Source organism: Nerophis lumbriciformis, linkage group LG13 (genome assembly GCF_033978685.3).
Source record: "Nerophis lumbriciformis linkage group LG13, RoL_Nlum_v2.1, whole genome shotgun sequence".
In the NCBI taxonomy this organism is placed as follows: domain Eukaryota; kingdom Metazoa; phylum Chordata; class Actinopteri; order Syngnathiformes; family Syngnathidae; genus Nerophis; species Nerophis lumbriciformis.
The window spans coordinates 30,008,096-30,035,536 of NC_084560.2; the positions used below are offsets into that span (position 1 = coordinate 30,008,096).

General features: G+C 40.9%; 3 protein-coding genes across 7 annotated transcripts in view; 2 read left to right on the forward strand and 1 right to left on the reverse strand.

Annotated features, from left to right (window-relative positions):
- Positions 1–161: 161 nt before the first annotated feature.
- Positions 162–14,697, forward strand: xk (X-linked Kx blood group (McLeod syndrome)). Its single transcript, XM_061971321.2, has 3 exons — positions 162–3,282; positions 12,209–12,471; positions 12,558–14,697. The coding sequence occupies exons 1-3, from the start codon at positions 3,038–3,040 to the stop codon at positions 13,355–13,357; spliced, it is 1,308 nt and encodes a 435-aa protein (XP_061827305.2). The 5' UTR covers positions 162–3,037; the 3' UTR covers positions 13,358–14,697.
- A 74-nt stretch (positions 14,698–14,771) lies between these two features.
- dynlt3 (dynein light chain Tctex-type 3) lies at positions 14,772–27,362 on the reverse strand. Of its 2 annotated transcripts, none has more exons than XM_061971322.2 (5): positions 27,227–27,362; positions 26,105–26,146; positions 24,258–24,381; positions 24,103–24,180; positions 14,772–16,585 (listed from the first exon to the last, which is right to left on the reverse strand). In XM_061971322.2, exons 1-5 carry the CDS (start codon positions 27,251–27,253, stop codon positions 16,509–16,511), a joined length of 348 nt encoding a protein of 115 aa, XP_061827306.1. In that variant the 5' UTR covers positions 27,254–27,362; the 3' UTR covers positions 14,772–16,508. The 2 variants fall into 2 exon arrangements, with proteins under 2 accessions (XP_061827306.1, XP_061827307.1); XM_061971323.2 differs by lacking the exon at positions 14,772–16,585 and adding an exon at positions 17,008–17,170.
- The window catches only part of sytl5 (synaptotagmin-like 5), an 83,043-nt gene continuing 82,741 nt past the window's right edge, over positions 27,140–27,441 (forward strand). The window contains exon 1 of one of the 4 annotated variants that reach the window (XM_061971098.2): positions 27,140–27,206. The gene's annotated coding sequence lies outside the window, so the exon portion shown is untranslated. The remainder of the gene's footprint in view (positions 27,207–27,441) is intronic. The other 3 variants (XM_061971100.2, XM_061971101.2, XM_061971099.2) reach the window with 3 other exon arrangements.

Here is a 27,441-nt window from a genome sequence, read left to right on the forward strand (position 1 = left end):
GCTCCTTTTACCTAAAGTAACCTGCAGGTAACTAAAATACCTCACTATTAAGCATTATGAGTCTGACCATAATTAAATTATATGGAATGTTTTGAATGGATAATAGTTAGCCCTTTCCTGTATTTTCCCTTTTTTATTTTATTAGTGGTACATGGATTTTACTTGTACCTTCAAGGTACTCAAAGTGCATTTACATTGACCTACTGATGATGACACAGCATCAAGAGAAACTGGGGGTTCAGTATATTGCTCAAGGATACTTCAACATGGTCACTATAGGAGACTGAGGATTGAACCGCAACCTTAAGGTTGGGAGACGACTACCACCTGAGCCATGCTGCCCTATATGATAAAATAAGTTTACTAATATCAGAAAACATTTAGAAGATAGTAGAATAAAGTCTCATACTTTGTTGTCCAGGTTTTGATTATTAGTTTAGTTCATTTTTAATTCAGCTCAGTGATTACCCCATAAAGCAGGGGTGTCAAACGTACGGCCCGCGGAACGGAGGTTTTATCAGGTCCGTGGGATGAGTTTGCTAAGTCTAAAAATGAGCCAACATTTTTGAATGAAAGATACTGCTGTTCTAAATGTGTCCACTAGATGTCGCAGTAGCAATTCTTCGTAGATTATGCTACATGTGTAAAATAAACAAACAAAAAAACTCGTTAGTGCACCAGTCAAGGAAAATTAGCAAACTACATAAATAGCATCCTGTAATTTGATTTTGATATTATTTTTTTATCTTGATAGATTGAAAATTAACACTAATGTGTTGACTGATGAACATTATCACATAATTTATTCAGAAAGTATAAATAATAACACATTTTTTATAAGGCGCCTTTCTGGCGATAGAATACTATTAACCGCAACATGTAAGTGTAAAAAAACCAACCCCCCAACAACATTATGATTTGTACATTTTCAGAATGTGCTTGTTCTATTTTTAAACAAAGAAAACAATCTTTATTTTTAAGTTATCGTGCCGTGATTTTACCATTCCGGCCCACTTGGGAGTCGATTTTTCTCCTTGTAGCCCCCGATCTAAAATGAGTTTGACACCCCTGCCATAAAGGGTTAACATTTTCCTGTTTTATTTCCTTTGTTATGGTGTTAAATTATATGGAATAAAACAAGGTTACTAATTTATACTAAATCCACTACATTATCAGAATTGTGTGACTTTTATGAATAACTGTAGACCAAGCCTGGGCAATTATTTTGACTCGGGGGCCATATTTAGAGTGTGTCTGGGGCCGGTATATTTATCTTTAGGAACACTAGTACAAAACCTCACAATAATATCTTATTGAATGCTAAAAACGTTAAAAAACAGAATGGAATTTTACATTTTCTACTGAATGAGACACCCAAAATGTACATGACAATAAATAATTTGGGATTTACAATATTTACTATGAAGGATACAACACTTGAATATTGACAACATATGAATGCCAAACCCCCTCTCGATCGACATATTTTACAATCAAGCGAAACGCAACAAAAATGCAACAAACAGTGAAATAAGAAGGGAAATAAATAATAATAAATGGGTTATACTTGTATAGCGCTTTTCTACCTTCAAGGTACTCAAAGCGCTTTGACAGTATTTCCACATTTACCCATTCACACACACATTCACACACTGATGGCGGGAGCTGCCATGCAAGGCGCTAACCAGCAGCCATCAGGAGCAAGGGGTGAAGTGTCTTGCCCAAGGACACAACGGACGTGACTAGGATGGTAGAAGGTGGGGATTGAACCCCAGTAACCAGCAACCCTCCGATTGCTGGCACGGCCACTCTACCAACTTCGCCAAAAAAAACAAAAAAACACCTACGATCTGATATATCAGCTTTTGAACTTTGCTGTAAAAATCTCCTTTCGTGTCTGTCCCTGACACCCGCATTTCAGGCCGGCCGCTCTGGAAACACTCTGTGGAAACGCTCCCCATCCATACTGCTTGGTGCCTCGTCTGAGCTGCTGTGACTTAGATTACCATAGTAACTAATTAGAATATCATAGTAACTAGTACATCATGCAAAAGCGCAGATTCCAACCATTGAAATACTTTGTATAGTTCAAGACTTACAGTCATTTAAAAACATCACTGCACATCAAAATGGAAGCTACAGTTTCCATCTTAAAGGTCTAAAAAAATTGTTTGGGACTGTCCGGTGGGCCAGATTGAAAAGCTTAACGGGCTGCATGTGGCCCCCGGGCCTTAATTTGGCCAGGTCTGCTGTAGACTGTTGAGCAAAAAAATCAGTAGGTTTTGCTCTTTCAATTCACCTGCCCCAAAAATTGTAATATGTAAAAATATTATTGTAGGAAAAAAGTAAACATTTTGCGTAGCTCTGATTTATACTGCATACTTAAAATAAACAAGTAGCATTTATAGAATTGTTTAGGGGGGAAAAGATGCAGCTTTAAAAAAATACAGAAACTAAGGCCGAGGGGCGGGGCCAAGCTTCAAATGTCGGAGGTTCGAACGAAATGTGTTATTAAAATCGAGTTTTGAGTCAAACTATTCTCAACAAATTGAAATAAAATAATTATTTAGCAGTAAAAAAAAAAAAAAAAATTTACCAAAAAAATATTTAAAAAGAAAAACACGCGTCATTAATGAGGGCGGGGCTAAACCTGGGGTCGGAAGTAAGCGCAAACTGCCATCCTCGCGACAATGTACTACTACAAAGAAGCAGTAGTATTAATTAAAAGTATATTACTAAAATATATTTCAGGGAAATGTGTGTGCTCGCGTCACAAAGAGGTGGAAAGTGAACGTAATGGGACCCCCGCCGTCGTGGTTGTGCCTTCAGCTCTTCTCGCGTGTCGTCGACGCGTCACGTCGCACAACAGCGCCGCCCTCTCTCGCGACGGCCGCTGTCGTCCACTACACCTGCCCGGTGAAAACGGCTCCGGCGGTGACAGCGCGGAGGAGCGTCTCCCGTCAGTCCTCTAGGGCGCCCATCCCGAGCAACCGATGCCGAATGGCCCTCCCCTCCGCACACGGCCATGTAAGCGAGGATGCGACTGCCTAGCTCCATCTTTGTGTCGGTGTCTCTGTTCACGGCCGAGGCCACTGCGGCGATCTACCTGAGCTCGACGTACAGTTCGGCCGGAGACAGGTTTTGGCTCAATCTCACCCTGCTCTTTACGCTGCTGCCGTCCCTGCTGGTGCAGCTGACCCTCATCTTCATCCACCGGGACCTGAGCCGGGACAAGCCGCTCCTCCTGCTGCTGCACATCCTGCAGCTCGGACCCATCATCAGGTCTGTTTGGTTGTCTCTCTAAACAAAGCCTTGTTGTTTTTTTTAACGGCTTTTAATTCTGCTTGGGAACACACGGGTCACAGGGGGATGGGGGTGCGCATGCGTTGGGGGATGCACTGATTTAATGCACTTCAGCTGATCAATACTGTTGCTCATGCACTCACAGGACACACCATTAGACTCAATGCAATTATCTATACAACAGATAACATTGTTGGCATGTGTCTGCACTCTATTATACTGACATTTGTTGTTTCCATCAAGTTGCTAAGTAAGGGAACTATAGAATTATAGAAACATATCCTGTCCTATAATGCAATTCATTTGAAATGAGTGCCAAGCTGCAGCAATATTGAGTAACCATGATCCATCCCTCTAGACCTTGGTCAGCAAATCGCGGCTCTCGAGCCGCATGCGGCTGTAGTGCCACCCTAGTGGCTCCCTGCAACATTTAAAAAAAATGATTGAAAATGGAAAAAGATGGGGGAGAAACTTTTATTTTTATAGGCTCCAGCAACCCCAAAAAGGGACAATTAAGCGGTAGAAAATGGATGGATGGATGTTTTTTGTTTGAGGACATACATGACACAAACCTTCCCGGTTGTTAGAAAGCCCACTGTTTAATATGTTTGTGTGTATGCTTCACTGATGAGAGTATTTGGTGAACATCGTTTTGTCCTACTAATTTAGGCGGTTCTTGAACTCACCATAGTGTGGACTGTGACGCAACAGTTTGTTTACATGTAAAATCTTCCACTCCTTTGTCTCATTTTTGTCCACCAAACCTTTTATGTTGTGCGTGAATGCACAAAGGTGAGCTTTGTTGATATTGTTTGGAGTGCTAATCAGGCAGTGCATGACTGCAAGCTAATCAATGCTAACATGCTATTTAGGCTAGTTGTATGTACATATTGCATCATTATGCCTCATTTGTAGGTATATATGAGCTCATTTAATATCCTTTACTTTTATCCTCTTTGTATATATAATTTTAGTTTTGCATGTCTCATGACACATTATCTGTATGTAATATCGGCTGCATTTCTGATAGTTGTTTGTGTGCCATGTTGTTCCAGACCACAGCAAACGTTACCTCGCTTGCCAAAGATTGTAATGAATCTATTAAAAGAAGACAGCCTGCCGTTTCCTTTAACTTGGGCACTCACATCTATACCTTTTGGCCATCAAAAGCCAGTAATTTCCAGGAGTTATGTCACCTTCTGAGTAGCCTGTGATTTACTAATGGTTTCTATCCATCCATCCATCTTCTACCGCTTGTCCCGTTTGGGGTCCCGGGGGTGCTGGTAAAAATGTGTAAAATAAATATCAAATTTCAACATTTCTGTCAACAAAGATCTGCTTCCGCCTGCGACACAGTCATTTTGATTGGAGGCTAATATAACTAATATAGACACTTACGTCATGTGTTGCCTTCATTATAAAACTTATATACGGCTTTTCATGATTTGTTTTTTTGTCTTTTTGGTCCAATATGGCTCTTTCAACGTTTTGGGTTGCCGACCCCTGCTCTAGACCATCGGTGTCCTAAGTGTGGCACAGGGGCCATTTTCAGCCCATAGCTAATTTTCTAACGGTCCGCAGCAAAATCGTTAGCATTCTAATATTAGCATGCTCGCTCTTTTTTATTTTATTTTACAGATCTACACCTCAGCTTAGGGCTGGGCTGATAAAATGATATCAATATATATTGCGATGGACATGCAATCGATATCAACTTAAAATGCGTTCGATAAAGCTATATTTTTTGGGCGGAAGAAACCGGAAAGAAAGCATGGTTGGTTGCATGAAGAAAGTCTGTAAGCTAGCAAAACAGGAAGTGGTGAAGAGCAATGGAAGAGATACGCTAAACAGCCAATCGCGGAACAGTGTCAACTATCAAGTTTGTTTGCGCCATCTCGCTTTTGATTCTCTGCCTGAAGTGAGAAGAGAAACTAAAAATGAGTGCTGCAGAGAGCAAATAAATTGTCAATACAACAGGAAAAGTCACCTCGACAGTATGTCAGTTTTTTTTATTTTTTCAAACGGACCGTAGTCCTTAAAGTACCAGTAGAGTGGAAAACCAAGTTGACTTTATATGCCTAATTGTGTTACATTATATCCATTAAACCATATCCAATTGTATACACGATCCGCAAAGTATGTGAAAATATCGTCTAAACATCACAAAATGACACAAAATCAGTCAGCCGTTTTTAATATTCCGCTCCGAATGTCTTCAGTAATTTCCATAGATTGACCTCACCGGAGTCACACTTCTGCACTCTGACCATAGTAACCGATCAATCATACTGGAAATACGCAATAATTAGAAAGAGGTGCTGTCTATCATTCACAATCCCTATATAAGACATGAACACATATGTTTTTCTTTTTTTATACATATTAAATTGTAAATAAATACATAAAAAGTCAGCTAACAATGTAATCAATGGAAGTTCTCTATTCCGCCCACAAAACCGTCTAAATAACCATCCAAAACCCGCCAACAATACTCTTTATACATATCGTGACCTGAATATTAACCAAATATTAGCGATGTTGTTATTATTAGCGCTAACGCAGACAAACAATTTTTAGCGGTGGATTGGTAACACAGCTAAGTAGCCTTATGCTGCTTTAATGTGAGCTGGCAGCGATGTCCTGCTGCTCGCGCATCATTGCGCCTGGTCTCCTAAAAAGTTATTCTAGATTGTAAATCATGCTTCTCATCTGGATATTAGGAGGATGTATCCATAAATCTAGAAATTGTTCATCTCTGACATTCAATTCATACCCAGAGATGGAGACAAACATACACAACCGAAGACAGTGTCTGCAGGGAGTCTTTTCCTTGTTAACCCTTTGTGTGCATCATGATTAATTGTTCATCTAAACGGGAAGAAACGTCCTATCAGTCATCATTACAGTGAGAGCAGACGTTGTACAGTAAACTATCGTTTTATTATGTTTGTAGTTTGTATTTCTTGTTTAGCACTTAGCAATACTGCTTCATGATGCTTAGTGTTTCACTAAAGCTGGATCTGTTTAGCAGAGCTTCTAAAACTTGTAGGTCATCCTCCTTATATTCAGGATCAACAATATAAGGTTCTGCATCATGATTTTCCCAAAGTAATTGTTGTCGGCTCTTATAAAGTTGTTGTTGGTGATGAAGGGAACTCTGGTTCCTACCTTTATGTCAAGCGATGACGAGTTTGGCTAGCTCATTATCTCTCAATATGGCTCTGGAATCTGTGAGATTGATACTATTTTGATCATATCCATTTACTCGCAAACTTTGTAAGTCTTTTGGTGTCATACATCAGATATACAGGTAAAAGCCAGTAAATTAGAATATTTTGAAAAACTTGATTTATTTCAGTAATTGCATTCAAAAGGTGTAACTTGTACATTATATTTATTCATTGCACACAGACTGATGCATTCAAATGTTTATTTCATTTAATTTTGATGATTTGAAGTGGCAACAAATGAAAATCCAAAATTCCGTGTGTCACAAAATTAGAATATTACTTAAGGCTAATACAAAAAAGGGATTTTTAGAAATGTTGGCCAACTGAAAAGTATGAAAATGAAAAATATGAGCATGTAAAATACTCAATACTTGGTTGGAGCTCCTTTTGCCTCAATTACTGCGTTAATGCGGCGTGGCATGGAGTCGATGAGTTTCTGGCACTGCTCAGGTGTTATGAGAGCCCAGGTTGCTCTGAGAGTGGCCTTCAACTCTTCTGCGTTTTTGGGTCTGGCATTCTGCATCTTCCTTTTCACAATACCCCACATATTTTCTATGGGGCTAAGGTCAGGGGAGTTGGCGGGCCAATTTAGAACAGAAATACCATGGTCCGTAAACCAGGCACAGGTAGATTTTGCGCTGTGTGCAGGCGCCAAGTCCTGTTGGAACTTGAAATCTCCATCTCCATAGAGCAGGTCAGCAGCAGGAAGCATGAAGTGCCCTAAAACTTGCTGGTAGATGGCTGCGTTGACCCTGGATCTCAGGAAACAGAGTGGACCGACACCAGCGGATGACATGGCACCCCAAACCATCACCCAACCATGCAAATTTTGCATTTCCTTTGGAAATCGAGGTCCCAGAGTCTGGAGGAAGACAGGAGAGGCACAGGATCCACGTTGCCTGAAGTCTAGTGTAAAGTTTCCACCATCAGAGATGGTTTGGGGTGCCATGTCATCTGCTGGTGTCGGTCCACTCTGTTTCCTGATATCCAGGGTCAACGCAGCCGTCTACCAGCAAGTTTTAGAGCACTTCATGCTTCCTGCTGCTGACCTGCTCTATGGAGATGGAGATTTCAAGTTCCAACAGGACTTGGCGCCTGCACACAGCGCAAAATCTACCCGTGCCTGGTTTACGGACCATGGTATTTCTGTTCTAAATTGGCCCGCCAACTCCCCTGACCTTAGCCCCATAGAAAATCTGTGGGGTATTGTGAAAAGGAAGATGCAGAATGCCAGACCCAAAAACGCAGAAGAGTTGAAGGCCACTATCAGAGCAACCTGGGCTCTCATAACACCTGAGCAGTGCCAGAAACTCATCGACTCCATGCCACGCCGCATTAACGCAGTAATTGAGGCAAAAGGAGCTCCAACCAAGTATTGAGTATTGTACATGCTCATATTTTTCATTTTCATACTTTTCAGTTGGCCAACATTTCTAAAAATCCCTTTTGTGTATTAGCCTTAAGTAATATTCTAATTTTGTGACACACGGAATTTTGGATTTTCATTTGTTGCCACTTCAAATCATCAAAATTAAATGAAATAAACATTTGAATGCATCAGTCTGTGTGCAATGAATAAACATAATGTACAAGTTACACCTTTTGAATGCAATTACTGAAATAAATCAAGTTTTTCCAAATATTCTAATTTACTGGCTTTTACCTGTATATGATAATAGCTTCAATATAGAGGCAACTTGTTTTTCCACTCTACTGGTACTTTTATGTTCTGCAGTACTGTGTAACAATAAAAAAAAAATATATATATATATGTATAACAAATGTGCTATTTCAAAATAATAATTTGGTCCCATACTATTTAAATAATTAATGCATAACAAAAATTCATTTCCATACTTAAATACGAATAACAGACCACATTAAATGTTACACAGACACAAACATGTTCTCAGGTTCCTCTAAGTTTATATTTTTACACTTTGCACTATTTTGTTACACTTTATCAAGCATTTCTAACATACTCCTTATTTTTTCACCCTAAATTATAGAGGTTATTAAGTGTTTGTGATTTTAGAATTTTGTTTACATTGAGTGTTTTCCATGCTTATGTTGACATTTCCTTTCCTAGCTTTGAAAGCTGAAGGGATTATAATCAGAGAAATGTTACATTTGGGAAAAACATTTTTTAATATATTTTTCTCCTGGTCTATATTGTCATAAAAATATAAATTATCGATACTGACCAATATAAAAAAACTTATAATGATACAGTTTTCAGCCGTATCGCCCAGCCCTACCTCAGCGTGACACATTTAGTTTCTTGACAAATGGTACTTCTTAGCATACTAGCGTTAGTATGCTCACTTCTTTTTTTTTTTTTTTTTTTTTTTTTTAGCTAATTTTGAAATTTGTAGGTATACATCTCAGACATACTTTGGTACTTGATGCATGTTAACATTAGTATGCTAGCAGTTCTGACAACCATGGAGGCATGATAGAGATATTTACAAAACTATCTTGCCTTCCTTTATACTTCCGCTAAACAAGACGTTTGGAATTTGCCCAACTTGTGATGTTTTTTTCCCAAGTGTGACATCAGCGGATATCTCTATGTATGGTATAAATTTACCCGAAGAGCTTTGCACAAGTTCCCCATTGTAGTCCAACGCTGTAGTCAACAAGCTATTTTTTCTCTATCCTCTTGTTGTGGGCAGACTGGCTCGTATATGCACATGTATCCTCCGGTGTTGCAATTTCTAATAAAAAGTAGCATATAGTTTTAACTTACATCTGTCAGTAGGCTTAAAATATATAAGCGCTAACACTACAACTTAGCGGCAGGGAGAAGATGCAGTCGAAGTGGAGGCACGGAATTAAGACTGCCTACAAAACAGCGCAGCCTGAAGAGATGGTCAAAAAGCAGCTGGAAGACAGTCTGTAAAACATAATCTATGCACAATTTTGACCAAATAACCACCATTACATTTCATGTAGACCACAATGAATAGCTTTAAATGTAGAAAAAACTTTAAAAAAATATTTCTAAACCTTTAAATTTAAAAAATATAGCCCGAATGCAGCTGAGATAGGCTCCAGCACCCCCCGCGACCCCAAAAGTGACAAGCGGTAGAAAATGGATGGATGGATGGATATTAAAGTCAACTTTATTGGTTGTCAATATTGGTGAGAGAGAAAGTTAGTTATCAAAGTAAGTATTTTTTTAAATTCTAAAATATCAAAGATACATTTTTTAAAATATATATTTTAAGTCAACTTTTTTTGGTTCAACATTTGTTATATAATATTATAGTTAATTTGTAACAAAAATATTTTAGCTCAATAATTTGCATCCAAAAAAAGGATTTGAACCTCTTGGACAATATCTATTAAATATTAACCTAATTATATTTGTAATTGATACAATTGTAATAATTTTCTAAATGTATCTGATGCTGAGATGGGATTGATGACCTGATTCTTGTATGTAGAAATCCAAAAATTCAGGAATATTCAGCTTTCGGGTGAAATTTCAGGATTAACATATAAAGCACTATATAACTTTTACAGGTAAACCTAATTTGACCTTCTCTAAACTTTTTGAATGCATATGTCCCAACTTCTCTCTAACTAACTAAAAGAATGCACATGCTTTAACGGTGTTGAGGATCTGACCCTTCTTCCTCCTCAAGCGTGCACGCAAGTAGAGAGGGGCTGCATACATGTTTCCTCAGTGAAGAACTCATCTAATAATAGCACGTGTTACTGCTTGGCCTCCTTATCTCCGTAAACAGACAGGGGAAACCGGCAACACTTCCCCTTATCTTGACCAGAAAACAACATGAGGAATGTATATTGTACTGTATGAACCCCAGTCGTCATAAAGTGATGTATGTTTATTATACTGTATGAACCCCGGTCGTCATACAGTGTATTGTATGTATATTACATATGTATATTATACTGTATGAATCCCGGTCGTCATACAGTGTATTGTATGTATATTATGTATGTATATTATACTGTATGAACCCCAGTCATCATACAGATAATGTGTCATGAGACATGCAAAAATAAATTTAATACACAGAGGACATAAGTAAAGGAAATTAAATGAACTCAAATATACCTACAAACGAGGCATAATGATGCAATATGTACACACAGTTAGCTTAAATAGCATGTTAGCATGGATTATTAGCACTCCACGCAAGTCAATAACATCAACAAAGCTCACCTTTGTGCATTCACGCACAGCATAAAACGTTTGGTGGACAAAGAAGGAGTGGCATAAAACACGTCTTTTTGTGGCAGCGACGGAGAAAGTTGCACATGTAAACCAACTACGGTGAGTTCAAGGACCGCCAAAATTAGTAGGACAAAATGGGCACTGGCCAAATACTGTCATCTGTGAAGCATAAACACAAACATATTAAACAGTGGGCTTTCTAACAATTAGGAAGGTTTGTGTTATGTTTGTCCTCCTACAGAAACATTATTAAAACAGCAAATATATTTTCCCCCATCTTTTTCTTTTTTTGAAAAAGCTCCAGGCAGCCACTAGGGCAGTGCTAAAGAGCCGCATGGTGACCCCCGCATTAGACAAATGATCAATGGCCTATGGACAATTAGTTGCAAAGTTTTTGCAAAAAGACATTGCTTAAGGGTGGCCATGTTTTTCTAACTAATCTTGGTCAAATTTCACAGACATTTGACGGGCAGTCCGACTAAGGTGTGCACAAACTTCAGCTAAAGTTACTTACAATGGGTCTTTTTGTAGCGCTGTGTGAGAAATTACAAGTCAATTCTGCTTAATGGGGGCTTATTAATTGAATGTGGTGTATTTGTCAGAGAAATTATAGCACAGGCAAGACAGGTGGAGTGCATGTTTTGACTCATTTTCACCCTTCTATGTGCAACAATTCAGTAGTACAAGTCACACGACAGGATGTCATAATTCTGGATTTAGGTGCAAATTGATGAACAAGCTCACTCAGTTGCGTGCGTTGGCGGTGGAGTCAAGGCTGATTAACGATCTGTCCCAGTCCCTGGCTCGCTTTCTTGTCCTGGCACCATGTCAGTGCTGCTCTTGCCTTATGGTCCAAACTGTGGCCTGTCACCAAAACTGTATGTTTCAGTGTACTGCTGCCAGGATGACAGGCTTGCAGCTCTCTGCAGACACACGGGAGCGACGTGTCCACATTCTGACACATCAGGCTGAACATGTTGGCGAACTATGTCGTACAAATGTGGCAACATTCCCACACTTTGTAATCACGCTTAACAACTTTGGCTTTTTTAAAAGTAACTGCACTACTTGGCTTTAACCAGTTGATTCAGTGTCGACGAAGACTACTTTCATTTTCCCAAAAATCTACATATCCCGGTGCACCCTATATATGTATGTATTCTGGTTGTGCTTATTGTGGTTGTGCAGGAGCTGGGAGAGGGAAGTCTGGGCTTCTCAGCTTAGGCTGCTTCCCCCGCGACCCGACATCGGATAAGCAGATGATGTATTATTATTATATGAATATTGTCTTGCCAACAGTAATAAATAATCAAAATCTGTAAGGAATGTCTGCGATTGTATACATTTTTTGTCATGAAATTAATCAAGACATATTAATGGTGATAATTATTCAGACTACAATCATACAGTCAAGATCTATAATCCTTGCATCCCTAATCAGAAGTAGTGTCTTGTGTGCACGTCTCAGGTGTCTGGAGGCGTTCTGGCTCTACGGCAGCGTGGGCCGCGTGGAGGATACTTATGTCAGCATCACCAGGAAGAAACAGCTGCACCGCACAGGCTCCATGGAGGAGGTGGAGCACCAGGTGGGGCAGGCCGAAGGCAAGCTGATCACGCACCGGGCGGCGTTCGCGCGCACCTCCGTCATCCAGGCCTTCCTGGGCTCCGCCCCCCAGCTCAGCCTGCAGCTCTACATCTGCGTGATGGAGCGAGGCCTGTCTGTGGGACGAGGTGAGACGGGGACGCCCACGAGAGGGAGGACGAGTGTGTGGTCAAAATGCATAACAAACTGTGTGTGTGTGTGTGTGTGTTTTCAGTCACTCTGATGTTAATCTCGTTGCTCTCCATCGTGTACGGAGCGATGCGCTGCAACATCCTGGCCATCAAAATCAAGTACGACGACTACGACGTGCAAATGCAGCCCATGGCCTACGTGTGCATCTTCTTGTGGCGCGGCTGCGAGATCGCCACCCGCGTGATGGTGCTGGTCCTCTTCAGCTCCGTGCTGAAGAAGTGGGTGCTGCCCGTGATCGCCATCAACTTCTTGGTCTTCTTCTTCTACCCGTGGCTCCTCTTCTGGAAGAGCCACTCGCCCTTCCCGGAGAACATCGAGAAGACGTTGTCGCGGCTGGGCACCGCCATCACGCTGTGCATGCTCACCTTCCTGTATGCCGGCATCAACATGTTCTGCTGGTCGGGCGTGCAGGTGAAGCTGGACGACCCGGACCTGATCAGCAAGTCCCAGAACTGGTACCGCATGGCCGTGTTTTACATGGCGCGCTTCATCGAGAACGCCTCCATGCTGCTGCTGTGGTACATCTACAGGACGGACTTCTACCACATCCTCTGGGTGCCGCTGCTGATGCCCCTGCTGCTGGCGGCCTACATCGCCGCCATTTTCTTCATGCTGATCTTCTACCAGTTCTTCCACCCTTGTCGGAGGCTCTTCAGCACCAGCATCAGTCACGACCTCAGGGACTACTGCGCTTTTTTCTGCCTGACGTGCAGGTCTCCGGAGGAAGGCGACAAGCCTCGCAAAGCGCCTGTGGCCGCCGACGTACGCTGCGACATTCCCGACGCGGCGAACGGCAACGTCAGCTGCACTTTGGCGCCGTAAAAGTGCCACGCTGGTTCCTCACTATGTTTACATCCGACCTTTTTTTTATCAGCCTCAATACAAACATGCACCAAACCCTGCATCACCTCTCCTGTGTGTGACAACAAGAGATCTGATGCCTGATTGTACTGTTACGAGGGACAAAAGATGTGAGTATTGTTTTTTTTTATATATTTGTGAGGCCATGAGTCACAGACTCTCATAATTGCTCATTCTAGAGCATCAAACTTTTCAAAACTTTTTATGTGCACAGGGAACTGAAAATGGCCTCCCCTCAACTATTTTTCTGCATGCGTCACCATTCTGTATTAATGACATTAATGCAAAAATAATGGAAGATATTTTTTTTCCCAACTTTCCCAAACAAAGTTTCAATCATAACCCCCTTGTTGATACTACCTAGAAAAGCCAACATTTAAAAAATATGTATCCGTATTTGAGAATATGCGTGAACAGCACCAGTGCACAATGTGGATGCTGAATTCGATTTTCCAATGTTCAGAATCAGAAATACATTATTAATCCCCGAGGGGAAATTAAGGTTTTCAGCACAATCCCATTCAAGAAAAAATATTTATGCCTTTTTCCCACTATTCTGTAAAGACAGCCCTAACATAAAACGTGCAAATGTTCCCACAAAGTTTGAACTATAAACCACATTAACACGGCATATAAAAGGTCGCATGTTTTCACTATTTTGTGTAAAAACACGGAATTGCACCTGCTAGTGTTCCCCAAACTGTTCCCTCTAAATATGAATTCAAAGTTACTTTAATTCTGCCTGTAAAAAAGGATATTTTTTTCTTTGTAAAAGACAAAGGAAGATAAAATGCCAGATCTTCTGTTGCACCTCCTGATTTTCCAGGAAGTATTTTAAAAATGAGTCTAAGTTCTGGTTAATGGATGAAGAGACCTGTCCCAATACTTATGCTCATATCTAGCATGCAGATTTGCGTGCATGAAGCCTCCTCCTTTCTACCTTTTATCGCTTTTATGGCTGCAGGCAACCAACGATGAAAGCTTTATAAATACTTGTTATGAGTTCTGAAAAATCAACAAAATCCTGTATAAAGTGCTCGTATTTTTGGCACCAACTACTCCCAAGCAGGAATTGAGACTGAACATGCTTTGTTTGCACATTTACACATTAAGTTTGCCAGCTTTTTATGTCAGTTTGTATGAAAAGAAATTACCTTTGTACTGAGATGTATTTTTGATTTGTTTCTGCATTTTTGTTTTTATTGCAGTTTTTTGCAAACTACCGGTACTAGATGAAATAGTGTTTATTGGACATTCTGATAAAGAAATAAAGGTATATTTATACTATACCTACTGTACTTTAAAAGGTAAGGTAAACACATTATATGCTGACCTCTAGTGAACTAAAGCAAAACTACAGACTTAATAATACAGCCCCAGTTAAATGCTTTTATTGTGAAATAAAATTGTAAAAAAAAATGGATAGACATAGTATATATACACTATATTGCCAAAAGTATTTGGCCACTCATCCAAATGATCCGAATCAGGTGTCCTAATCACTTGGCCAGGCCACAGGTGTATAAAATCAAGCACTTAGGCATGGAGACTGTTTCTACAGACATATGTGAAAGAATGGGCCGCTCTCAGGAGCTCAGTGATTTCCAGCGTGGAACTGTCATAAGATGCCACCTGTGCAGCAAATCCAGTTGTGAAATTTCCTCACTCCTAAATATTCCAAAGTCAACTGTTGGCTTTATTATAAGAAAATGGAAGAGTTTGGGAACAACAGCAACTCAGCCACGTAAACTGACAGTGAGGGGTCAGCGGATGCTGAAGTGCATAGTGCAAAGAGGGGGCCGACTTTCTGCAGTCAGTTGCTACAGAGCTCCAGACTTCATGTGACCTTCCAATTAGCCCACGTACAGTACGCAGAGAGCTTCATGGAATGGGTTTCCATGGCCGATCAGCTGTATCTAAGCTATATATCACCAAGTCTAATGCAAAGTGTGGGATGCAGTGGTGTAAAGCACATCGCCACTGGACTCTAGAGCAGTGGAGACGCCTTCTCTGGAGTGATGAATCACACTTTTCCATCTGACAGTCTGATGGACGAGTCTGGGTTTGGAGGTTGCCAGGAGAACGCTACATTTTGGACTGCATTGTGCCGAGTGTGAAATTTGGTGGAGGAGGAATTATGGTGTGGGGTTGTTTTTCAGGAGTTGGGTTTTGAAAGGAACTTTGAATGCTCCAGGATACCAAAACATTTTGGACAATTCCATGCTCCCAACCTTGTGGGAACAGTTTAGAGCCCCTTCCTCTTCCAACATGATTGTGCACCAGTGCACAAAGACAGGTCCATAAAGACATGGATGACAGAGTCTGGTGTGGATGAACTTGACTGGCCTGCACAGAGTCCTGACCTGAACCCGATAGAACACCTTTGGGATGAATTAGAACGGAGACTGAGAGCCAGGCCTTCTCAACCAACATCAGTGTGTGACCTCACCAATGTGCTTTTGGAAGAATGGTCGAAAATTCCTATAAACACACTCCGCAACCTTGTGGACAGCCTTCCCAGAAGAGTTGAAGCTGTAATAGCTGCAAAAGGTGGACCGACATCATATTGAACCCTATGGGTTAGGAATGGGATGGCACTTCAAGTTTATATGGGAGTCAAAGCAGGTGGCCAAATAATTTTGGCAATATAGTGTTCATATAACAGTAGTACACAACCTTTGCTAAACAAAATGGAACAAGATGTGTGTTATAAGGACAAATTCACCTTTATTTTTCTGTAGATACTATATAAAAAAAGAAATGTAATGGTGCCCCCTACACAAATTCTGACAAGTAAATAAATACTTTTGTAAGTTTAAAGTATCATATAAAGACATTTAAAGTACTCTGGTGTGTCTTCCTAAATGCTGCAGTGGTTTCAGTCTTATTTTATTTAGGAATGTAATGATGGAGTGCTTACATAAAGCTGAGGGATTGCTACACAAGTGTTTAAATCTTAGCTGACCACAAAGTAACTCCTGAAAGTCGGGAGTGATCACACAAACGAGCGACACGCTGCTTCGTTGTTGCCCCCTGAACATTCTTACTTCCATTTCCCTGTATTGGAAACAAACTACCAAAGCTGACGACCGTCCTTGTTCTTAGGATGGGGTCACGGCTGCAAAGCCACGGCAAAGACGCCGACGACGCAATACATGGTGCGGTTCTCCCATCGGATTGTACAGCTTCCTAAAAGACAGAAACAGAAGCAACATCTCCAGTAACCAAAGATCAGCGATATAAGGCAAGGAAACTTTATTTAAAACGCACAATTCATACACAAGGCCTTTCAAAGGGCTTTACAAAATTTTAAAGGCAAAAAATATACAAAGTCATATTTCAAATTAAAATCAGAAAATACAATGATCATAAAAACAATCGTACTCAAAATTAAAACCGATCAAATACAGTAGATAATACTTTCAGTTGTCATATGCACAATAGGGCCGTCTCACATCTTCAGGAAGACTATTCCAGATTTTTAAGAACACAAAACAGAAACACAGTTTCAATATGTTTGATCCTAAATCTAGGCACCAACAGGAGACCACTCCCTGACGTTCTCAGATCTCGAGATGGTTCATATGTCTCTAACATGAAAAGACTAGTAGACAGAGAGAGCGGGTTTAAAGTCTATTCTCTGAGCAGTGACTAATATGGCTGTTTTTCATGGTTCTAGTCAGGACTCGAGCAGCAACGTTTTGGATGTACTGCAGCTGCTTTACAGGTCGTTTGGAGAGCCTAGTGAGAAGGCCATTACAATAGTCTAACCTGCTGGAGACAAAGGCATGGATTAGCCATTTAGACATTATTCCTTTGATTTTGGCAATGTTTTTCAGGTGGTAAAAAGCTGCTGATGTTATTTACTTAATGTGGCTGTTAAAGTTTAAGTCGGAGTCCATTATTACCCCTACATTTCTAACCTGATTAGTAGGCTTCAGGGAGAGGGTCTCAAGTTTCCCTTTGCGTCCTTGGGCCAAGGACAATGATTTTTACTTTTTCGGAGTTTCGCTGAGGAAAAATGTTTTGCATCCACACACTGATCTGTTCAATACCGCGACAAAGTGAATCAACAGGCCGACATTCACCTGCCGTCAGTGACACGTGGATCTGAGGGTCATCTGCGTAGTTGTGGTAGGACACATTGAAGTTGCGTATGAGCTGACCGAGTGGCAGCATGTACAAATTGAACAATATCGAAAGTTTTGCCCTGAGGAACCCCGCAGGTCATAGCTATTTGGTCAGAGACAAAGCCCTTTTGGTTCCTGGAACCTGTAGTTCCAGAAACTAGAGGTTCCTGTAGAAATGTGTGGTTTGTGTTTTCATCGCATTTCACAGTTCAGGGTAGTTTATACAAATACGTATGGAGGAGTGGTTTAGTTAAAGTTTGGTATATTTCTACACTGATACCATGTAAATAAACAGACACTATTAGGTCAGAGTTATTTTACTAAAAAGTAAATGAAATACAAAGCACTAATATACAAAACGATATTATTTAAAAAATAAAGTGTACCGAATTGTTCATAAAAAGTCAATGTCCAACAGTCAGATAGTCGTCCTCTCAGTAAATGAAAAAGTCATGAGGGTCAAGTGATTACTTTTGGATCATTTCAGCTGTAAATAACAATATATAAATAATAAATGTCAGTCTTTATCTCACGCCGACAACACAAACACATCGGCTTTAGCATTAGCTCGTTAGCATTAACATTCTGTTCACTCGGGTTGAGGCTAATAACTACACAAATGGAGTGTCACTGACTACTTTTACAACATGTAATAAAGTAAACAGTTAATATTTGATGACATTTACCTTCATTCCACTCGTGTATTGCCTCATTTATTTCACATTTATCCTACAAAGTCTGAGTAGTAACAAGCTGAGCTCGTTGCTTCGAGTCTGGCTTCATACTCCTCTGTAAATACGTTTAAAATAGTCTGTCCACTTCTCGTATCTAAATGAAGTTTGTAAAAAATAATAAACAACAATAAACTTCATATAGTTTAAAGACTACGGCTAAATAAAAACACTGATCAGCGTTCTTCAGCACAAAGATGCCCCACAAAAGTTCCTGCAAGTCGAAAGTTTATTTTGTTCTTCTTTCTCTCCGTTGTCAAGCCTGATGTAATGGAAATACACAAGAAATAAGAAATAAACAAGTCATTTAGCGGTCATGTGTTTGAAAAATAAGTTTTAAAAACGCCCTTAACTGTGTTTAACCAATCATCGTTCGACAGCACAGCCCGCCCCCAATAAGGTTCCACAAACCTTACAAAAGTCACACCTGGCTGGCAGGAACTCCGAAAACTTCCTGAAGAACTAAATCTACCCAGGTTGTTTTTGGTGGAAACACAGAGAGAACTTTATTTACCTGGGTAAATGAGAAAGTTCCTGTAATAGTTATTGCGGTGGAAAAGGGCCTACAGTTACCAATGTCAACAAAAAACTCGACTTTCGACTGCCATTTGCAGTCACAGGACATACTTTGTTTGTCCTGTGATCGAGAAGACTGCATATGGCAGTCGAAACATGTCAGGTAAAAATTCCATCGAATATGCCGAAAATATTGTCTGATTACAAGAACATTTGAAAAGTTTAGGACTTGAACCAGTTAAGAGCAGAACCTGATATTTCCACAAAGTTTTCTAACCTCTGTGATAAGATAGTATGGTTAACTGTGTCAAAGGCAGTGCTCAGGTCCAGCAAAAACCAAGACTGAGACTTTTCCTCCATCTGTGTTCAGGCGGATATCATTAGTCACCTTGACCAGAGCAGTTTCAGTGCTGTGGTGGGGCTTAATATGGGCTGATAGTTGTTCAGTACTGTGGCATTTAGACTACCGTATTTTTCGGAGTATAAGTCGCACCTGCCGAAAATGCATAATAAAAAAGGACAAAAACATATATAAGTCGCACTGGATGAAAAAAACTGCGACTTATAGTCGGAAAAATACGGTACTCTTCTTTAAGAGAGGCTTAAGGACCGCAGTTTTTAGGGCCTTTGGTAATGTTTCACTCCGAAATGAGATGTTAACTAGATGAGCGAATTGTGGTAACAAACTGCTCATCACAGATTTTTAGAAATCTAGTGGGTAACTCATCAAGGCAGCATGTTGATGAACTCAAGACTGTATGTAATTTCTTCAACTGTTTTGTTAGTGACAGGAGTGAAATGTACCAGCTCTAGTTGACTAGCTGGCTACAGAGTAGCTATTTGTTCTCCAGAAATAATTAGATTAAATGCCTTCAACTTTATCATGAAGGAATATTGCAAACTCATTGCACTTTCATGTGAGAAATGAGTTCTACTGGAAGTGAAATTGGAGGGTTTTTTCATCTGTTTACTGTAGCAAACAGGACACAAGAGTTGTTACATTTTAATGATTTCAAAAAAATGAGTTTCCCTTGTTTTACGCAAAGTCTGGTTGAACACATTTAACTTTTCTTTGTAAATCTCATAATGAGTTTGGAGCTTTGATTTGCGCTATTTCCGTTTGGCTCTGCGGCACTACCTTTTTGTGTTCAGACCGAGTCTCTATTTCTCCATGGTGCCTTTTGCCTACTTTTAACCATTCTAACATAGACAGGAGCAATGGTGTCAAAACCTTTACAACACTTGATGTATGAGTTCAACAGATCATCAACATTACATACGGGCATAGGTGGATTAATGAACGGGCCTACCGGGCCCAGGCCCAGGGGGCCAGAGGCCCCAAGGGGCCAGGCCAACTTGGCCCCGCGGCCGCGACGCATGCAAAACTACTTTTGCAAAAATAATAATCTTAGGCCCCAAGGGGCCAGGCCAACTTGGCCCCGCGGCCATGATCCATAGAGGGTCAGAGGCCCCAAGGGGCCAGGTCAACTTGGCCCCGCGGCCGCGACCCACAGAAGGCCAGAGGCCCCAAGGGGCCAGGCCAACATGGCCCCGCGGCCATGATCCATAGACGGTCAGAGGCCCCAAGGGGCCAGGTCAACTTGGCCCCGCGGCCACGACCCACAGAGGGTCATAGGCCCTAAAGGGCCAGGCCAACTTGGCCCCGCGGCTGCGACCCACAGAAGGCCAGAGGCCCCAAGGGGCCAGGTCAACTTGGCCCCGCGGCCACGATCCATAGAGGGTAAGAGGCCCCAACGGGCCAGGTCAACTTGGCCCCGCGGCCGCGACCCACAGAGGGCCTGAGGCCCCAAGGGGTCAGGCCAACTTGGCCCCGCGGCCACGATCCATAGAGGGCCAGAGGCCCCGAGGGGTCATGCCAACTTGGCCCCGATCCATAGAGGGTCAGAGGCCCCAAGGGGCCAGGCCAACTTGGCCCCGCGGCCACGATCCACAGAGGGCCAGAGGCTCTCAATCATTATTATCAAAGCTAATTCTCAAATTGGATCACACAACCTCACTCACATATTCTTTATCAATTATTAAAGGTTGTTTCTGAATTTTGATCACAGAACTTAATGCAAATATTCTTGATTGATTGGCAAAGCTCATTCTCAAATTTTGATTACACAACCTTACTCTGACAAATTATCATTATCAAAAAGCTCTATCTCGAATTTGGATCACAGAATCTCACTCAAGTATTCTTAGCTGTGCCCCTCCCCCATCGAGTCTTTCATAAACCGGTCTGTTCTTTTAGAATCTCCTCATTTGGTACTTCGAACTCGTGAGTGACTGCTCAAAATTTGGTTTCCTTTCCCTCAGTTCAGACTCAGAGATAATTTGAAATGACTAAAACAGTAAATACAGATGGCCTTCATGGCAGGCTTTTGGGACACTGTTCTGTCCAGATTTCAGGCCACAAGTCTGCAACTTCAAAAAGCAGACATGGACCTTGGTACAGCAGTTAGATTGCTGGAATCTCTGCGCACCTTTGTTCTCTCCAAAAGAGATCTATTTGATCATTTTGAGCAGAAAGCCTTAAACATGTTGGGTGGCACCCCATCTTACAGGGCTGAACGGACGAAGAAACGTAAAAAGTTTGCTGATGAATCAGCATCCCCAGATGTTGTGCTTGAGGGAAGGCAACTGTTTCAAATAGAGACATTTATTGCCTCTATTGATCAACTGAGTTCAAGCCTTAATCACCGTCTGAAGGCCTACAAACATCTGAACAATTTGTTCAGTGTCCTTTTCTCTTTGGATACAGAGTCCAATGCTTCAGTCCTTCACAAGGCCAAGATTCTCACTGAATCATACTCATCTGACCTCAATGAAAGTCTTGGGTGTTTTTTGGGTGGGGTGGGGGGTTTATTTCATGATAGATACCAACTTCCAATACATAATATCTCTCAAATGACCCAATGCACCATCACTGAAGTGGGCGTAATCATTTTCCAAAATTTTTATTTTTAGGCCATTTATCCCCTCCCCCTACCTGTGTCTGTGTGGAACCTGTGCTTGTCTGTGTGGTATACCTAATAGTGTGTGTGCAGTATGTGCACTCTTCTGTACAGTACAGTGTGCATGTCTGTTCACAGTATACAGTATTTCTTGCATAGTGCGTGCGTGTGTGTGCGCGTGCACGCGCGGGGTTGAGGGGCCAAGACCATGTCAGGCCCAGGGGGCCAAAATTTCTTAATCCGCCCCTGCATACGGGGTGTTTTCTAACCTATATCATTTCCACAAACTGTGTCAGTATTCTATCATTTATGAGTATTCCCCTAACAGCCACAGACCCAACTGCTGCTTTGGGTCGAATAGACAAGTTGAAGAAAACACAGGATGATCTGATAAATCAACATCAGTAACATTAATGTTTGAACTTGCAAGACCCTTCGTAATGACCAAATCAAGAGTGTGGCCTCTGCTGTGGGTGGGCTTGTGTACATGCTGAGTTGGACCAAACATTTCAAGGACAACACTGAGTTCTTTAGCATGCCTGTCATTGGCTACATCTACATGCACATTTAAGTCCCCTGTGATTATCAACAATCAAAGTCTGCACACAAATTAAAGTAGTTCCATAAAATAAATGAATTTGAATTCTGTGGTGGTTTGCAGATTGTGATAAAAAGTATGAATACCGTGTTTTCCGGACTATAAGGCGCACCTAAAATCCTTTTTATTCCTCAAAACTCGACAGTGCGCCTTATAACCCGGTGCGCCTAATGTACGGGATAATTCTGTTTTTTCTCACCGACCTCGAAGCAATTTTATTTAGTATGTGGTGTAATGATAAGAGTGACCAGTAGATGGCAGTCAAACATAAGAGATACGTGGTAAGAGGTATGATGCAATATCACTTAAGTAAACAACACCAACATTTTATATGTTCCATTGAAAATATAGAACATAACACACGGCGCACAAAAATCTATCAAAATGTTTTAGTACAACTTTGTTAAGCTATGAAGCCGCTTCGCTTGGTGGATTGTCGGTGCATTAAACATACGAGTATTATTATGGTGTGAGTATAAGGTAAGACATTATCTGGCGTTTTGTTTCGCAATATTATGCAAAAGCAAGTTTTCTTACCTTCTGGTACCTGCTGATCTGTATTTGGGATCTGTATAAATCCTGAAAATTTGCGCACGTTTGCCTTTGTAGTCCGTACCGATGACATAGTCGATAGGCTTCTTCTTTTTCTCTATCTTCTTGTTATGTGACATTCATCCTCCGCTGTTGCCATTTCTAAAATAAAGTAGTGTAAAGTTCTTACCTTATCTGTCAGTAAACTCGCCATGAAAGCGCTAAAACATACCGGTGTAGTGAGTTTACATTATTCACCCAAGGAACTTTAGTTATTAGAGTTCCGGTCGGACGGTTTTTCACGGGACACATTTCGGGACTTGTTGTTGTTTCCGGATGAGGAAATGCTGCTCCGTTATTGATTGAAGTAAAGTCTGAATGTCATTAAAACAGTTAGCGCCATCTTTTGACACTTCTTCCACTCGCGTCCTTGCACACTACACCGCTACAACAAAAATGACTGGGAGAAGACGCTGCCGAAGGTGAGCCACGTAAATAAGACCGCCCACAAAACGGCGTATCCGGAAGCGACTGTCAGAAAGCGGCTTGAAGTTGATCTGTAAAACATAATCTATGCAACAGTTTGTGCTGAAAACAAAGTTTTATTGTACTTGTGCAATGACAATAAAGACCTATCCTTCCAGTTTGACCAAATAACCACCATTACATGTTATGTAGACCACAAGGAAGTGTTTTCAATTTACAAAAAAATTATAATATGACTCCTTTAATGCGCCCTATAATCCGGTGCCCCTTTTTATATGAAAAAAGAAATGAAAATAGACCATTCATCGGCAGTGTGCCTTATAATCTGGTGCCCCGGAAAATACGGTAAATTTTTTAATCTCTATTTTGAATGACACATACTGAAATGATGAAAAAACAAAAAAAAATAAAAATTTGTGGGTGCAGATATTCTCCCTGAATATGGCACAAACAACCCAGCCCTCTGGGTTTGTTGTGACTCAAACACACAGTTAAAGTGAAATGGGCTTAATATAACAGGAAACTTTGCTGTTCTTGAGGACGCACAGCACGAGGAGCATAATTACACTTTCTTATATGTGTTTGTTTTATTATACAGTGGTTTCCATCTTTTCGCACTTATGTGATGGTTAAAAATGTTAAGACTTAAAACATTGCCGATATAGTCAACAAAGATTTATGATCGCCACTGTTTGATGATGGATTTGATTATTTAAAAAATAGCTTTGAAATCAATACTTTTCTGTGTGCTTACCGTCCGTGGTGTTGTCCCAGTAACAGGAGTTAGCCGTGTGGAGACCAGCCCCGCTCTTCTGCATGATGGTGCAGTTAACTAAAACATAACCCAAACACCCACTTTGAGTGAGCCGCGCCAACGCAACATTCATGATTATGCACCTTGTGTTGTACCTATGTACTTGAAAGGCCGGCCTTGTTTGACGAGATGAGTCAAAGACTGTTCCACAATGCTGGCGGTCCACTGGTTTACTTTACTTTGGCTGTAGTCCGTACCGCCGATGACACCCTCGATGCACTGCAACAATAAAACTTAAGGGGGAACTGCACTTTTTTGAAATTTTGCCTACCGTTCACAATCATGAGAAACGAGAACAAATATGTTGGTTTTTTTTTAGGATTTTAAAGAAACGTTTGGAAGATGCGGCTAATGGGAGTCACCGTTGTAGCCTTCAAATCAATCAATCAACCAACGTTTATTTATATAGCCCTAAATCACAAGTGTCTCAAAGGGCTGCACAAGCCACAACGACATCCTCGGTACAGAGCCCACATAAGGGCAAGGAAAAACTCACCCCAGTGGGACGTCAAAGCCCTCTAAAACAACTCCAAAACCCCCCATCAACGTTTTATATACACACTGTAAGTATATAAAACAGCGGAGCAGGCGGAAGACGGTAGATTTTTAGAACTACCACAACGGCTGCGATGGCGGAAGAAGGCTGCAGCAGAAAATGGTCCCCAGTCGTCTTGGACTCCATGCCACTGGACCCTGACCCAATTCTGTCAAGGATCGTGTGGTGACTGTCTGTGCACCAGTCTCCCCACGTTAAACAAAGTCACGCACAGGCATCCTTCATAAAGGGATACATCCCTACCAGGAGGATCGTCATACTCGTTCGAGTGACCGCCGATGATGGTAAGTATATATATAAATATATATATATATATATATATACTGTATATGTGTGTGTATAAATAAAATGGAGTAACAGACACATCCATAACACTGTGTAATATGTACAATATTAACCTTATTTTGGTCATTTCAAGCATTTCCAGGACATCTTTCCTCAGTGCATCTATTTCAGTTTCCATAGCAGCGCACTTCCGACTTCCAGCAACAAAAGCGTGTTCCTACTTACGGAAAAAAACGTGAGTGTTCTCTAATCATGGCAGACTTGGTAACAGACAACGAAGATGACTAAGAATTCACAACCTTATCTTTTTTAACCTGAACATACCGAGGATGAACTGCTGCTTCTAGAAGCGAGCACAAAGGAAGGGTGAAACGTCGGAGCGGACGGAAGCCGACAGAGACCTTGGAGCCAAGCTATTTCAAAATAAATAGTGTGCTTAACCAAAATAAACCGGAAAATGCGTCCCCGGCCAGCTGGACCAAACGCACAACTGTCCATCGAGTGACTCACTATAAAATTGATCTTGACACACGCAGCACATCATGCGTGTTATTATAACTACATACACTGTCGAGCTAGCTGTGCACAAACAAAACATGAAATGTGGGCTAATTATTTACAGATACTGTAATATGATTGTTCATGTTTTTCACTCAGTACAGATTGGTGTCCAGTCGCATTGTGTTAATATTACAAACTCAAACACGATTCGGGTGCTGATTTATAAGCTAGATTATCTCTTGCCGTAGCTAGTTGTTACGGCTAATACTAAAGCATGCCGGTGTGTTACTACGCTGGAAAAAAAGAGTTCTTCCATGGTCGCTCTTACAATAACAATGACGCTACAGCTTTAATATTATACAGGTTACGGAATGTAAATTAAGTATTGTTGGTGGTTTTAGAATGCATTTTAAAGTGATTTAGTCGTAGCCGTTGCTAGCCACCTAGAACAAGCCGATTTTTACATGTCAGACTGCAAAAAACACATTTTGTCTTCTTGTCTCTCATAAGGATTGTGAACAATAGGCAACATTTAAAAAAAGTGCATTTCCCCTTTAATAGTACAACATTTATGATTACAGAAATGTGTATCTTTTATACCTCTTTAATGTTGTTACTGGCGTCATCAGCATTGAAGAGCACCTATAAGAAAAACACAGCGTGTGAATGGAACTCGTACCACCCACTTTGGAGCAAACATATTAAATTAACTTAACAGAAAATCATATATTTTCCACCTTTTGATGTTTATAACTGATTTTTTGTTTTATTCCCAAAGTTTTTTTAAAACATAATTTTATGGCTCAAGAACATTTGATTGCTGTATTAAATCACGTTTTTTATTTTATGAACCTTTATTTATAATATGAACACAATGATTGTATTCAATGAATACAATCAAGAAATAATAATAAACAAAACAAGTACAGCAATAGTACAAAAACAGTACAAAACAGCGCCAGGTGGTTGTAAACTCAATAAAGTAACTAAAACAGAATGCAATTTATATATATGGTTCGGGCATCTGGTCAGGATGCCACCCGAACGCCTCCCTAGGGAGGTGTTTCGGGCACTTCCGACCGGTAGGAGGCCATGGGGAAGACCCAGGACACGTTGGGACGACTATCTCTCCCGGCTGGCCTGGGAACGCCTCGGGATCCCCCGGGAAGAGCCGGACGAAGTGGCTGGGGAGAGGGAAGTCTGGGCTTCCCTGCTTAGGCTGCTGCCCCCGCGACCCGACCTTGGATAAGTGGAAGTCAATGGATGGATATATATATATATATATATATATATATATATATATATGTGTGTAACAAAATGTAAAGCCATAGGCTTACAAGTGCCGTAAATAATTCAAATTTGGAACACAGCATCAAAGTTTTCAGTTTGTTGGTTGTTAGAGGTAGAGAGTGTTTTAAAGTAGAGTTCTAATTCTTTTTTTAAAGGCACAAAAAACAGGTCAGCTATTGAGAAACCTACATTTATGGATATAAAACTTAGCCAATAGTATAATGAGGTTGCAAAGGGTAGATTAAATCACGTACAACTAGTCAGGAGAACACTTTGACGTCATCAAGGTGAGACACAATTATGTCATAGCGATTAGAAATATAATCCTGTCGTACAGCAAGCTAGCAAACCCAAACTCGCTCCTCCTCGCCGCACCCTGGTCATGTTAACTGCTAGCGGTGTTAAAATGCAGGTAAATGTCACCAGCTGTACCTCTTCGCCAGAGTTATATTCCTCCATTTCAGCCTGGGTTGGTTTTATCAGCGGGACCGCTTGTCGTAATGTTGTTATTGTCCAAACCAACGAGTGCAGAAAAGAGTTAACACAAACTGCTAATAGTCAGTCTTCACTACGGCGACCTCTAGCGGTTTCTTTCTTTCTTTTAGTTTATTTTGAACACACTTACAGCATAATATATCACACAATTT